This window comes from Gopherus evgoodei, chromosome 9, assembly GCF_007399415.2.
Source record: "Gopherus evgoodei ecotype Sinaloan lineage chromosome 9, rGopEvg1_v1.p, whole genome shotgun sequence".
NCBI lineage: Eukaryota > Metazoa > Chordata > Testudines > Testudinidae > Gopherus > Gopherus evgoodei.
The window spans coordinates 67093267-67108289 of NC_044330.1; the positions used below are offsets into that span (position 1 = coordinate 67093267).

A 15023-nucleotide genomic window follows, 5' to 3' on the forward strand; every position below is an offset into this window, starting at 1 on the left:
CACCACAACATGGCTAATGCCGGGCTCTGAAGAACTGCTTACAGAAAACAAATTAGCAACATATTGAACCTTTCTTTCCCTAAAATCTGACTAGACTAATTTAACATGTTAATGTCACATCTGCAAATCCTAGTCTAGACACTGCTTATATTACCCTGGTAAAAAGGCCTAGGTTACAAATTAAATCATTCATTGCATCACAGAAGTCCCCAGTTCAGATCAGGGCCCCATTATATGAGAGAGTCCCCACCCCAGAGACCTTACAATATAAACAAGCCAAAGGAAGTATTATCCCCATTTTACAGATGGGTAGACTAAGGCACAGATATTAAGTGACTTGTCCTGGGTCACTCAAGGAATCTGAAATTAGAACTTGCATGTGCCAGTCCAGTGGTTAAACCATCACACAACCCTTCCTTCTTCCACTGTTGGTTTTCTATTAGAGTCCTACTTGGGACCAGACCAATCGGTTGTATTCTCAGGTAGTCACACACTCTATGGTATCTCTCGTCCAGCACTTTGCAATTCCAGGCCAGCATCACCATCCCCATTTTACTTGTAGGTAAACTGAGGTGCAGGGAGGGGAAGTGACTCACACAGCAAGCTTTCAGCAGAATCCAGCTGGCAAGCACTTTGGCGAAGTGTGGGGCACAGAGAGGCCAGCAGGAGTTACGTGTGAGCAGAGCAGATCTGATCAGGATTTGTACAGTGTCAGTAAACACAGTGTCTCACCACTGCCAGGTGACTTTGTAGAAGGAAACTACACACTAAAAACGCTCTGGGTCAGCTGGCTGGGGTGCACTGGCCCAGCAATGGTGAACCAGGAAGGGACACTTTTAGCTATGAAACAGCATTAGGTACTTTGACACAAGGCCACACACAGAAGGAAAGCACAGCTGCCCCACAGCCCTGCATGACTTCTGAGACTGTGGCTTGGAGGGGATGAGGGGGAAAGGGGGAGAGAGAACAAGACCATGAGTTGCTCCCCCATTCCCAGAATTTGGGCGGAGCAGGGAGGAGGGGGAAGGGAGGAAGCCAGGCTGCCAGTTGCGGAAGCTGAGCGGTTGTTGTGCCCAGAGCAGGGCCCACAGGCAAGAGGAAGGCAAACATGCTGCAGGGCTGTGCAATGAGCAGCTGCTGTTTGGGGGGTGTGCGTGTGGGGGGGGGGTTGGATTTTGTATTTGTTTGGCCTAATCCTCTGACCCGTCGGCAGCTCCACCTCCTGAACCTGGGACCATTGTGCAATGCTGGCTGGGGGGACTGCACTGGGCTGCGGCAGAGAGAAGCAGCTGGGTGTGGTTAGCAGGTTACCACACCCCTGCCCAGCGGCAGGGCCCCTCAGCAGCCCAGCCCTGCTAATCCCCAGCTGGGAGGAGAGGACAGGAACACGGGGCCCAGACAGGTGCTCTCCTGGGCGGTTTCTTTTGGCTCCAGAGCCACAGAAAATCTGCCCTTTTTTTGGACAGCAGGGGAGGAGGTGGAGGGGAGAGAGCAGCCCTGGCTCAGTGCTGACAGCTGGGGAAGGGGTGGGGAGGATGGCACAGCGGAAACAGACCCAGGGCTGGCAGGATAAGCAGCAGCTCACTTGTGTCTGCTTGACAGACCCCAAGGCCTAACCTAGAGTGGCTGCAGAAGCAGGACCTGGGGTTGAATGGGAAACAACAGCAGCACAAGGGAGAGAGGAAGCCCCCAGTTTTTACCCATCTCTGGGGCGGTAAGGAGAAAGAGGCTTAGCCCACTTGGCCCAACCAGATCAGAGCAACTGCCCCCCTCCCCCCCCCAGCCTCTGACCACAGGAAGGGGCAGCCTCCAGCCCACCATGTGTCAAATCCCTCTCTGAGTCAGCAGCATGTGCCCTAAAGCACAAGGGCTGGGAAGAGGCCAGGTTGAAGTGGGCGGAGCCTTAGCGAGAGGTCCTCAATGAAGAGCCCAGGAGACTGCACATCAGGGGTTCTCAAACTGGGGGTTGGGACCCCTCAGGGGATCGTGAGGTGATTACATGGGGGTCGCGAGCTGTCAACCTCCACCTCAAACCCTGCTTTGCCTCCAGCATTTATAATGGTGTTAAATATATTAAAAAGGTGTTTTTAATTTATAAGGGGGGGGTCACACTCAGAGGCTTGCTATGTGAAAAGGGTCACCAGTAAAAAAGTTTGAGAGCCACTGCCCTATATCATCATGTATCAGCACGGCTGGCAGGATACACTTCCCCAGGCGAGACCCAGCTCCTTAGCCCCTCTGCCAAGACAGCCAGCAAGGGGTTAACCACAAGGCAGACACCTCTTCACAGCAGACTGGGCAAAGGCCACCAAATCATCCCCACGCCCCCAGCCACAGCAACTTGGTGGGCTCAGGCTGGCATGATCTAGACTTGAATGACCCTCTGTCCCTTTTCTCATCCCCTGGGTCCTTCGCTCCTAGGTCGAACAACTCCAGAAACCGTGCTGAGGCCAGTACGTTCGGCTGGGATCTCACGCCAACATGGGTGGATTTTGGAGGTGACCCGAACTGCAAGGCTGGGATCTAGGCCACACACACACACACACACACACACACACTCTCTCCCCCCCCCCCCCAAAAGGGTCAGATCCTCCGAGAGTCTCGCCCCAATATTCCACAGAGGCAACGAACCCAGGTAGACTGGTACACCCAGCCCTGCCCCAGAGTGGAACTGGGAGTTCTAGCACCCCCTTCTGGCCAGCAGGAAGCACCTCTTCACCCCATGCCAAAGCTCCTGCAGCATGAAGTGCTTTGCTGTAAAGGGGCGGGCACGGTGGCAAGAGCCAGAGCACAGTGAAGCAGCCTCCCCGCTGGGGTTCCCCTTCGCCAAGGACATCTGCAAGCCCCATGGGGGCCTGCTGCAAGTTCTCAATGTCACATAGGCTGTGTATGCCTATAAACAGCTCAGGCAGAGGCTGGCAAAGGCCCTGGAGTAGCCTGCTACAGACAGGCCCACAGACAATCATGGGTGTGCAGCATAGGAATCATGTACACTTGGTACCGGGGACAGAGTTTGGCCTCCTTTCAGGGAGGCGTCACAGGGTTGGGACATTAATCACTGTTATTTACTCGCGCTGCAGACACACCTAGATGCTTCCAGCTAAGATCATGGCCCCATTGTGCAGAACACTGTACCTGCTCGCAGCATAAGACATCCCCACCCCATAGAGCTTACAGTCCATACAGACAGGGCATGGGAGGAGAAACCGAGGCACAGAGAGGTGACATTACTTGCCTAAAGTCACCCAGCAAGCAGAGCTGGGATAAGAACCCATGTCTCCTGAATCTCCGCCATATCCTCTAGTCCAGGGGGTCTCAAGCTGGGGGACGGGATCTCTGAGGCAGTTGTGAGGTTATTACATGGGGGGGAGGTCATGAGCTGTCAGCCTCCACCTCAAACCCTACTTTGCCTCCAGCATTTATAATAGTGTCAAATATATTAAAAAGTGCTTTTAATTCATAGGGGGAGGGGGTTGCACTCAGAGGCTTCTTATGTGAAAGGGATCACCAGTACAAAAGTTTGAGAACCATTGCCCTAGCCACTGGGCCACACCAGCTCTTGATTCAGTGAGGAAAATTTGCTTAGGAAAGCAAATATTTCATGCTACTTCCACTGCTTCCTGCATCTGACCTGCCTGCAAGAGCTGCTGTCTTGGGAGCAGAAGCATTTCCAAGCCCAGCACCAGAGACGAACTCTGTGGGACCCTCTCACCTAGTGGGTTTGGAAGTTTGCAGGCCTGGTTCTGCCAAGTACTCACTCTGCAGCCTGGGAGAAGTTTCTTCCCCTCGTTATGCCTTGGTTTCCTCATCTGTAACACAGGGATAGTTATGTTTTGGAACGTGCTTTGTGATCCCAAAATGAAGGCGGGCAAAGTTCATGAACAGAGAAGTTCATGGAGTTTATTTATCCCCCCTTCCTAGGTTTGAACTGGGTTCAGTCTGGGTGTGATGCGATGGGGCAGAGGGGTAGGGATATTTGGAATCCAATCAATCCACCCCACCTTTCCCCATTCTGGAGCCAGGTGGCCTTTGCCCAGTGCCTCAGTACAGAGGGCACGGACACAGTCATGCTGTCCTGTGCTGGACAGTTACCAAGTCCTATGGGTTTCATTTGATAGCAGGAGGAAAAATACGTCAGGCCAAGCCTGGGGTTAACACTCACTTCTCTGCAAAGCACCTTCCCACGAGCATTCCCGCTTCCAGCCACTCAGGGGGAAACCGTTCTGCCCAGGAACATCCACCTACGCCTCAAACACAGACAGAGCAGAGGTTACCCAGTCATCTTTGAATGTGACAGCTTATCCATGTCCTGCACAGCAAGGCCTTGCTGAGACTAAGGTTTGGGAGGCATTATATGTGTTCATCTGACCAACATGTGTGTTAAAAGGCACATTGCCTTGTCTACACATGTTGGCTAACACCTTCCCAATCCTAACCTAAAAGCAGGTCTTCGCTGCACATGTAATCCAGCTGATCCACAGCCAGGTTAGCCCAGAGTGGTGCAAGCCCCTCCACAGCAAAGGCTCACCCATCTACCACATCCTCCCTGTTTCTGCACTCACCCACGTGAGTCATGGCCCATGGTGCTCTGTGCTGAGACACTCCAGGATTCTTTCCCAAGCAATTGTGGGAGACTTTGTCCATCCTCCAGGGAGAACTGTACCAGCACCCAAGTGATTTTTGCCTGTGTCCTCATTGCAAAGAGGGCAGAGTCCAGCCCAAGTTAAACTGAAGCCAGGTTCTGTCCCCCAGCTAGGTCAGCAAACCGGGGCTTAAAGCACTGCCACACCCAGGTCAGAGGTTTTCTATGTGGACTGTAGTGGAGGGAAAGGGTTTGAACTAAAATCCAGGTAAGAGTCCAGGTTAACTATGTAATGAAGACATCCCTAAGAGACCAGCCAGAACCTTTGCTGAAGCTTAAGCTCAACCTAATTTTTTTCCAGAGTGCCAGCCTACTGGAGAGTGGGAATGTGGGCGGAGACCAACTGTCCTGCAGAGCGATGTCCTACAGCCACAGCTCAGGGACAGAGCAGCAGCGGCAAGGCAGGCTACCCACAAATGTGCCTCGATTAGAGCTGGGTCCAGCTTTGCCACGGAACATTGACAAAGAAACGGGAAGGTTTTCATTTCGTTCAGGGGATTTTCCAACTAATCAAAACGTTAACAACATGTCTAAGTTTCCCTTTCAGTTTGGGGCCTTTCTTCCCCTCCTCCTCAGAGGAAACCCCCCCATGCTGCTAAGAATGAAAGAGAGGACAATCCAGCAGTAACATCCCCAAAAGCCACTCTACTCTCCAGGACCCCAAGAGCTTCTTCTCACATCTAAGGAGACAGAATATCTCCAGCAGGACCTGCCAGCTCCTTCATCTGATTTGCCTTCAAATGGTTACACCTCCCTAACCTGAGCATTCTGCATTAAAGTGTTGGTACTACTTAGTTTTTTGGGGGAACAAAAGACAGTCCCTTCCATGTCCATGACTGGGGCTCCTAGGCACTACAGAAAACCAAAATAAATATTAGTCTAGTAAACCCAAGAAACATCAGTGCCTCATTGTGCTATGTGCTGTACAAACCTAGTGACAGGCAGTCCCTGCCTCAAAGAGCTGACAATCCAGATGCTCAGATGCTACAGTGATGAATGCAGTATAAGAACCTATACAGAACAGAATCTAAGACGACAAGGCAGAACAGGAGAGAATGAGATACAACCACAAGCAGAAAATGGGGACCTGAGGCACGACAATATTAAGTGATTTACCCAAGGTCACACCGGATCTGTGTATTTATATACGAGTCTGTCTCCAAAACAGAAGATTTTAAAAAAGAAGGCACCATTTTGGAGTGACAGAGCAAAAAAGCATATGCAACCACTGCTGGGTTGCAGCAAACTAATGGCCAGGACCCAGGTCCTGCAGACACGACTGATGCACAGGGATGGTGGAGTTCAGCTACATTTGACTCCATTTAAAACAAAATGGGAGCATGAACCAGCTAGGAATGGCTGAAAGGGGCAGGGAATCCCCGAGGATGAGACAAGGCAGCATAGAGAGAAAAGCCAGTCACAGAGCGCTGTTCTCCTCTGGATACCTCTGGCAAAGCCAAGGTGCTCCCTTCACTCCAGCCCCAGTCAGCACACACTGAGCCCTATGGACACACACTGGTATGTCTCAACAAGAGCCCTTTTGTTGAGGGGCAGAGGCTAATTCCATTCAGCTCCCTTTAAAAAAAAAAAAAGACCCAGAGCAAACAGGGCAGCAGGCTTAGAGCAGAGATCCGATTTCCCAGGACGGCATGTTCTATGTTACCCTGCATGCCAGCAAGGAATCCCGGGGTCGTGAACTCCAGCCCACTCCAACGAGGACACACTGCGGGGAGCCAGAGGGCAGGGTCCGAGGTGGGCTGCTCCAGCCGGTGAAGAGCAATGCTGCAAAGAGAATCGGGGCTCATGCGGGGAGCCCGATGGGTGGAGGGGAGGGAAGGAGCAACAAGCTTAGAAGAAACAGCTGGAAATCTCTGTCTCTCCCATGGAGGCTGCACTGGCCAAGATCAGCCGTCACTGGCCAACGACAGTCACATAGAACATAGCATCACATGGGTCAGACACAGCTTCCTGTTTGTTCACTTTGGCCATGGCCTGGGACCCATGCCAGATTGTTCCCTCCAGGAGGAGGTAGTTTGGATTTGGCCTGCACTGGGGAGTTTCACACCTGTTTTAAACCTGCATAAGCCACACCAGAGCAAGACCTATATATCACCAATGCAGTGTTTCCACTAAGGGTTTGACCTGCAGCAAAAATCCATAGCACAGGCAAGTCCTAAGTGACCCAAGCTTAAGGCATGGCATGCAGAGACTCCGAGGAGCCACAGGTTCTAGTCCCCACAAGGTCAGTTCAGCTCTTAGTCCTTCTGAAACCTGTATGCACATTACACAAGTGAGACCTCAAAACGCTTGGGATGCCCTGAACAGGAGGCCAGCATATCCAAGATCAACAGCTGTGTAAGAGTATTTGCCCTTAGGCCTTTGGCCACACATTTTCCGCTGCCATAATATTTACACATTTCCAGTGTGCCCATCCCCATGGCGCTTGGGCACCAGACTCCATCCCAGAAGTGGCTGAACTACAGTGAGGTACAAAGCAATTCTCAGACATAATGAGCATGAAATGCTTTAGGAGGAAGTGGCTACATTTCTAGTGCCATGGTACATAGCAGGTATAGCTCAACATCCACAGACTGCAAAGGAGCCATGCAGAGAAGAGGTTAAAAAAATGCAAGCTCAGGAACTCCGTTCCTAAAGCCTACAGAGGCTGGGCGTGTCCCAGAAGGCATACCTCAGAGGAAGAATTATAGCCCAGATGTTGTAGCAAACATCAGCTCCAGTTCATGCAGCCACAGATCCAGATGGCTAGGAGGTACCTGCCTTGGGAGGAGTAGCCAGCAGTTCAGCAAAGGTTCTCATACCAGCTTCCCTCTCCTGCCTACATGAGGCTAGGCAAGACTGCATCTAGCAATCTAATTCTTAAACAAGTAGCTCAGCCTTGAGAGTGGTCCCATTTGGGATGATCTCCTTCATTTAAATCCATTCAAGCCAGTGATGACTTCCACGTGCATTTACACTCGCCAGGAATGAATCCATAGGTATGGTGCTACGAGCACAGGGTATTTCAAAAGGTTTATCTGTTGCAAAGGTGCCAGTTTTACAATGCAGCCCCTGGCAGCACAGATCAAGATGGAGCATTGCTTGTTGGAACGTGTAGTCTCCAGGATTTGCAATGCTATTGAAGAGACCCGGGAAAATTGGGCTTATGCCCTTGTTTTGCTTCTTTAGAACAGAGAAGGGTAGATATTAGACAGTCAGGTCTTGTCTAACCCAGAAAGCCTCTGTGATAGAGGAGTACAAAACCAGTCCTATCCACAAAGTGAAAGTTGAGCAACAGAGAGGAAGAGACAGCAATGTTTAAATCTCTGGATTATTATTATTTTTTTTTTAAACTACCTGTTTAATTCTAATGCCTAACACATATGTGGAAGAAAAGATTCAGCTCCTCTGAACTCAAAATAGATATCTCCAAGCAACCCACGAGTCCTCCAGAAAAACTAAGAATCTAGATCTGACAGTCTCAATATTCCAAACATTTAAAAAACACACACACATTATATATATATACACACACACACACACACACACACACGGTCACAATTCAGAGTGACTGCACCTGTGCTCCCCCTCCATGGTCCCTTGAGGGCACCCAGTCTAGGTTCCTGGCCCCTCAGGCATCACCTCTCTTAGGCAGAGAAGAATGTCTCTCCTCTCCTGACTGGGGTTTTTCCAGGTTGCACAGTTCCCTGCCTAAACTGTGTTATTCCCAGCAAGCCAATCTGCCTAATCAGGCCAGCGTCTGCACTTTGCTTTCTCTGCAGAGGCTATGAACAGTGTAATTGCCCTTGGTTATGTGCTACTCCACAGCTCTTTCTAACAGAGCACGTTTATTCTTAAGGTGAAAGCATTACAGAGACAACGTATTAAAAACAGTAAAAACCTACACGCATGTTAATCATCCCCAACTCTAACACGGGTCCTTCAAACCCCACCAAGGAGTTTTCCCCGTGGTTACATCAAAATGGTTTTAGCTCAGAACTAGCACCCCATGAATCTTTCCTTCATACAGCTTTGGCCTTCGATCTTCAGATTCCAGGGCCAGGTACTCAGCAGGTAGTGGACCCCTCCTCAGGAAGTAGCTTCAAAAGGTTGGGCATTTGCCTAACCAGAGGTGAAAATTCACATTCGCTTCCCCTCCCACTAGAGATTCCCAGGCAAACCACTTGACACTGTCCAAAAGTCCATTCTTGTCTGGCCCATAGCTCAGTATAGTCCCTTGACATTCCTAACAATTCCCAGGGCTCACATCCCCCTCAAGAGGTTACATAGAATCCCAGCCCACATTCATACATCAACTTTGTATTTAATATACTGGACTCCACAGATACTTTAATTTAATTCAGTAAGGTTTTTCAAGGACATTTCGCTCTCTGTCACGGTACCTTTTAGGACTTCTTCAGAGAGATTAAAAAAGGGCACCCAATCGATCTTTGAAGAAAACCTCTGAAAAACCAAGGGAGCTGGAATTGGCTCTACTTCTATTAACTGAGAGGCTTTCCTTGGGTTTCTGTCACTGGAGGAAATGACTGGGCAGCCCTGCTAAATGAGACCCATTACTTGTATCTGAGCAGCACCCAACTGCCCCCCAGCCACTGAACAGACAGAGTGAGTGACAGTTTTGCCCCAAAAGCACAGAGAGGGACAGTGACTTGCCCAAGGTCACACCGCAGGTCAGTGGCAGATCTGGGAATAGAACCCAGGTCAAATTCTAGTCCGCTGTCCCAACCACTAGACCATACTATCTCCCGAATGAGCCATTTCATAGAGAGACATTGACCAGGTAAATAAAATCGGGCACTCATTTGAAGGCTAACCTAGCTTCTCCAAAGACCAACTTAAAAGCCTCAGTTCTGCCCTTTTTGCTAATGGCATTCCGGGAATTAGAATCAAATTCCTATGGAGGGGATTTCATTAAGCAAGCCTCATCCTCTTGCAACCACGCTTCACAACGCTTAGAAGTCAGAAAGCAAGACTTTGGGCTTGTCTACATCAGAAAGTTGCAGCGCTGGTGAGGGAGTTACAGCGCTGCAACTTTGAAGGTGTACACACCTGCAGGGCATCACCAGCGCTGCAACTCCGTTTGCAGCGCTGGCCGTACTCCCGTTTTGTCTCGGGTGTAGAGGATCCAGCGCTGGTGATCCAGTGCTGGTAATCCAATGTAAACACTTACCAGCGCTTTTCTTGACCTCCGTGGAAGGAGGAAGCCTCTGGTAATCAAGCTGGTCTCCTTCCCTGCGGTTTGCTGGGTGGCTCCGGGAACGCGAGAGCAAACCGCGGCGAAGCTGGTCTCCTTCCCCGATTTGCTCTCTCGTTCCCGGAACCCCGAGCAAGCAGGTCTCCTTCCCTGCGGTTTGCTGGGTGGCTCCGGGAACGCGAGAGCAAACCGCGGCGAAGCGGGTCTCCTTTCCCGGTTTGCTCTCTCGTTCCCGGAACCCCGAGCAAGCAGGTCTCCTTCCCTGCGGTTTGCTGGGTGGCTCCGGGAACGCGAGAGCAAACCGCGGCGAAGCTGGTCTCCTTTCCCGGTTTGCTCTCTCGTTCCCGGAGCCCTGAGCAAGCAGGTCTCCTTCCCTGCGGTTTGCTGGGTGGCTCCGGGAACGCGAGAGCAAACCGCGGCGAAGCTGGTCTCCTTTCCCGATTTGCTCTCTCGTTCCCGGAACCCCGAGCAAGCAGGTCTCCTTCCCTGCGGTTTGCTGGGTGGCTCCGGGAACGCGAGAGCAAACCGCGGCGAAGCTGGTCTCCTTTCCCGGTTTGCTCTCGCGTTCCCGGAACCCCCCTTGAAGCTGCCCAACAGCGCTGCAGTGTGGCCACATCTAACACCACTTGCAGCGCTGGTTGCTGTAAGTGTGGCCACTCTGCAGCGCTGGCCCTATACAGCTGTACTAATACAGCTGTAACAACCAGCGCTGCAAAATTTTAGATGTAGACATGGCCTGAGTCTCTGCATCTGACAATGAAGACTAACAAATGTGTATTCAGAGAGTGGGATTCAGAATGCAGGAGGCCAGTACCAAACAACCAGACTGGGAGAGACACATCCACCCCAGCATAGCAGCTGGAAGGATGCTTGACAGTCATGGTGGGGGAAACAGACAAGTTAAAACATGGAAGGATTAGAGTAGAAAAAGAATGGATAAGACACCTGACCAGATTGGCATGACCAAGGAAAGGAGGATTAAAACCAGCGGAGGTTACAGGAGACTGTGCCACTGGGAAATGTCCAGGCAGATAACATGACTGGAGAGCAGTTCGTCTGTGATCATCCTAGCACAGCTCCACTGACAGTAGCAACTGTGGAATACTAGTATAGACCAGCCTCCTCCTTGCTACCACCACAGCACCTATCACTGCCTAGAGCAGATTTGTTAAGGATTGGAGAGAACCAGGGCAATGACAACCTCACATGAGTATGAAAGGCAAGTAACTGAGGGGAGGGGATCAGCAGAGGTTTCACAATCTTGTTTTTTGTTGACTCCCATTAAAAACTTCTATGCTCAATTAACGTTCTAGAGAAAGAAAGTATTTGTGAAAGATTAAAACATCCATTATCTGTTCCATGAAGATGGAATAGAGCCATCTCTGAGATCTCCCAACAAGTCCTCCAGAAAACCCAGGGAAGCTGTACAGGCAAAAATAAAATGAACAGGATTTAAAACACATACAGCTTGCTGACCTCCTTCTTCCATCAAAAAAGCTGCAAACAAAAGAAGGCACAAGCCCAATATTTTCTTTCATAATCTTTTACAAGTCACCTTTTAATTAACCCAACAAATACAGTGCTATACACCAAGAGCCAACTATGCACAGAAATGTACCTGGTCCAGTCAAACCAGGGAATCTGGGTCACTGAAACCAACTCTGGTAACACCCATTCTAAACCCTAGTAGCAAGTCCATCATTCAGATCCCAGGATGCTACAGTGGAATGTCTTCAGAGGTGTATATGTGAATTACAAAGGGTGGGATGACAGGTGTGACTGAGCTAGGACATCTGGTGCAAGCAAGACACGCATCCATAAGGATCACAAAAGACGTCATCAAGTATCCGACATGCTGGCAAGCAGGCTCAGCAGTCCGGATTCCAGGTTTGTGCTCTCCAGCGATTAAGACTGCTCTGGATATAGATTTCTTTGGTTCCTGTTTACACTAGTTCCACCTGTCCCTAACTGGGAGCTGAAGCACTGTGGACCAAAAGGACTGCAGAAGTCGGAGTTCCTGTGCCTACTTATACAGTTGTGGTGAAACACTCAGACCCAAATAGTACCAAAAGGTGATCCTCAGCACCCCCTGAAGTGTTACCATCCACAGGGACCTGAGGCATATGGAGACTGACTTGCTCAAGGTCAAACAGAAAGTCTGTGGCAGAGCTGGGAATGGACCTGAGATCTCCTGAATCCCAGTGCAGGGCTCTTCTCCTCTGTGAAATGGAGATAATGATACTTGCCCGTGAGATCATAAAGGCTGCATCAGGAGTTTAGACTTCTCTTTCAACACGCTGTTAGAACTGAGATGGAACACCAGTGATCATCTTCAGATGCAAGAATCGAGAACAGGCACCATGCTCTTCTTCTAAGGAGGAAGGCTTCCCACCTCGGATCCCATTCAAATCTTCTGTGTACAAACTCCCTCTCTCCATCCAGGTGATGGAAGAATTCCAAGAAGTTAACCCTAAAACTAAAGTTTCAGCACAGTCTATAATGTGCTTACACACACCTTCATCATCTAATACTCTAATTAAATTAAGTTGCCCAATCAGCCCCCTGGCAAGGAGATAATGATTATCCCTATTTTATGGATAGAGAAATTGTGGTACAGAGAGGATGTGTGACTTGCTCCTAGCTCTTGGTCCAGCCACTAGACCACACTTCTAATTAAGAAGGTCTGAACTCATGTTGACCTCCAACTGTAGAACTATACAACATTGCAAGTCCTGGCACACACATCGCTGTATGAGTCTCCAGTTTTCTGAACACATTCCAGGATTTGGAACAAAGACTGTAAACCAAGGCTTCCAAAAGTGACTAGTGATTTTGGAAGCCCAGCTAAAGAGGACTGATTTTCAGAGGGCAGGTGGCTCAGCATTTTCCAAGAGTCAAGTTGGTGACACAAAAACCACTAGTCACTTATGAAAATCTGGACCTAAGCTCTTCAGAACATGGACCAACCACTGATTGGCAGCATGTAGACATAAAATGTTCTCTACGAATATGTCTCAGTAGTTTTCTCATCAGTGTTTAGCCAAGAGAGATGTGCCTAGAGTCCACATTTATTCACACATGTACGTTAGCTTTTTCCCCCTCCATCTTTCAACTGACATCCTTTAAATTGCTATCCCCAGGGCAGGCCTCAATTCAGAGGACGCAGAGAGTGGGCTCTCTGAAAGATATACCATTGAGATGCACCTGTTTCATATGCACCACTCTCCCTCACTTCAGTTTGGCTCCATCTCCAAGACCAGGGCACCTGGCTTTGCCAGCATCACTGCTACACTCTGCAACGACTCAGTCTGAAACCTAACTCGTGCAATAGCCATCTACACCGAGAGGACAAGTGGCAACCACCCTGTGCTCCTGAAATTCTGTGCCCAGACACCCTAGCCAGCCTGACTCATGCCCCCAGGGTGCCAGGTCAGGCCACTGCCCAAATCAATAAGCGACCCACACACATACTTTACTGCACTGCACTTCAAAAGCAAACAAGAGGCAGACACATAGGTGCCTAGCTGTCACTGCTGCACACTCAGGAAGCAGTTAAACCACGCGACGCACGGTTAATCTGTCTCCTAAATCTGCAGCTCAGACGGTGGGAGGGCAGGGAACGTGGCAGGGTGCACCCCCTACTTCACAGTGAACCTCAGATCACCCCTCGGGCAGTGGGAGACTGCCGTGCAGGGCAGGCACAGCAATGTCACTGACTGCAAGGAAAGATCTCACTCCGCACCAGCGGAGCTTCCACTCCCTCTCCCGTGCTTCTGGAATGACTTTCCAACCAGCGCAACCTACTTCTCCCTCCTTCCCTCCCAAGCGGTGCACTGTCCCTTTAAGAGGCCAGGCAAGATGGAGCCCTTGACTTGTCCACTGCATTAAAAAAAAATCCCCAAAGCAAACCCCCTTCGCAGCGCCCTGATCCGCAGGGCTGAGAGCGCGGGACAGCAGAGGCTCCCGTGCTCTGGCTGGGTGTGCACAGCCCTCCCCAGGGGACACTGAGGCTTCCCGCTGATCTGCAAGAAAGAGGCTGTTTCCTAAGGTGGATCCTCCCCCTCCACCCTGTGACCACATGGGGGGGGAACCACAGACAAAATGAAAAGGACTTACTTTCTCTTTCTGCTCCTCGGAGTGCATCTCCTCCTGCTCCCCGTGGGCTTGCTCCGGGGGGGGTCCTCCCTCTGCCTCCCCCTAGGCTCGGGCAGGCACGGGGCGAGCTCTGGGTGTTTAGCTGTGCTGGAGGGAGGGGAGGGTGGAGTAGGTGGGTGGAGGAGGGCTCTGGGCTTCTTGGAAAGGCTCTGCTCCCACTCAACCTTCCTCCTCTTCCCCCTCTCCTCTTCCCCGCCTTGTGTTTGCTGATGACAGGGGCAGGGGTGGGGGGGCAATGTTGTTTTTCTCCCCCCCCCTCTCTCTTTTCGTTTTCACCAGCTGCCTGTCCCTGACCCCACCCAGCGGCTCCACCCCATCCACTGCTACATGCCCTGTCAATCACCAGCCCATTTAAAGCTGCAATGCACAACTTGGGCTCCCCCCTGGGCTTATTTGGCCGCCCCCAAGGCCAATGCCCAGCGCTGTCCGCATAGGCTGCAGGACCCTCCCGAGGCGGGTGGAAGGAGCCCCCACCCCTTCTCCTGATCGCCTCTGTAGGGGGTGATTCCTTGGGGTGGGGGAGCTGCATAGATGGAGCTGCTACTCCCTCCCTGACTCCACCTACCTCCTGTACACGAGTCGGACTGAGCGGCTCTGCAACACCCTAGCAGCTAGTTCTCCTTGCTCGGCCCCTTTCAGTTTCATCGGGCTGGTGAACGCGTCTCCCACTGAATTTGGGGGGCGGGTGGGGCCCAAGGCTACACTGTCCTGCTCCTCCCACGCCCACTTCTGAGCCTAGAGACTTTCCACCGCTGAGCCTAGATCAGGACAATGAACTCTGCTCCCACGCCCTTTGGGGAACTGGGTGTCCAAGGAGAGCTCCCCCACCCCGGGGTCGTTAACAGAGCGCACTTCTCAAGGGGGGATGGGGCATGTGCGACGGAGCAGAAGCCAGGGCTGGGTGTGGGAGGAGCAGGAAGCTGGTCTGTGCCCAGCTCAGGGGTGGTGTCTCCAAGCTCCGGGGAGGGGGCGGGGGGCGTTGTTTTCTAGCCCTTTAGCTCCATCTGCTTCTCC

General features: G+C 51.1%; 1 protein-coding gene across 8 annotated transcripts in view; it reads right to left on the reverse strand.

The window, feature by feature from the left end:
* Positions 1 to 14811, reverse strand: part of KLF8 (Kruppel like factor 8) — a 96667-nt gene extending 81856 nt beyond the window's left edge. Inside the window, exons 1-3 of one of the 8 annotated variants that reach the window (XM_030576569.1) lie at positions 13971 to 14808; positions 4163 to 4241; positions 3759 to 3809 (exon numbers count right to left, since the gene is read on the reverse strand). In XM_030576569.1, the coding sequence (XP_030432429.1) occupies positions 3759 to 3809 (51 nt within the window). In that variant the 5' untranslated portion in view covers positions 4163 to 4241; positions 13971 to 14808. Of the gene's footprint in view, positions 1 to 3712; positions 3732 to 3758; positions 3810 to 4162; positions 4248 to 4562; positions 5496 to 13970 lie in introns of those variants that run through there. The other 7 variants (XM_030576568.1, XM_030576570.1, XM_030576566.1 and 4 more) reach the window with 7 other exon arrangements.
* Between the last annotated feature and the right edge of the window lie 212 nt (positions 14812 to 15023).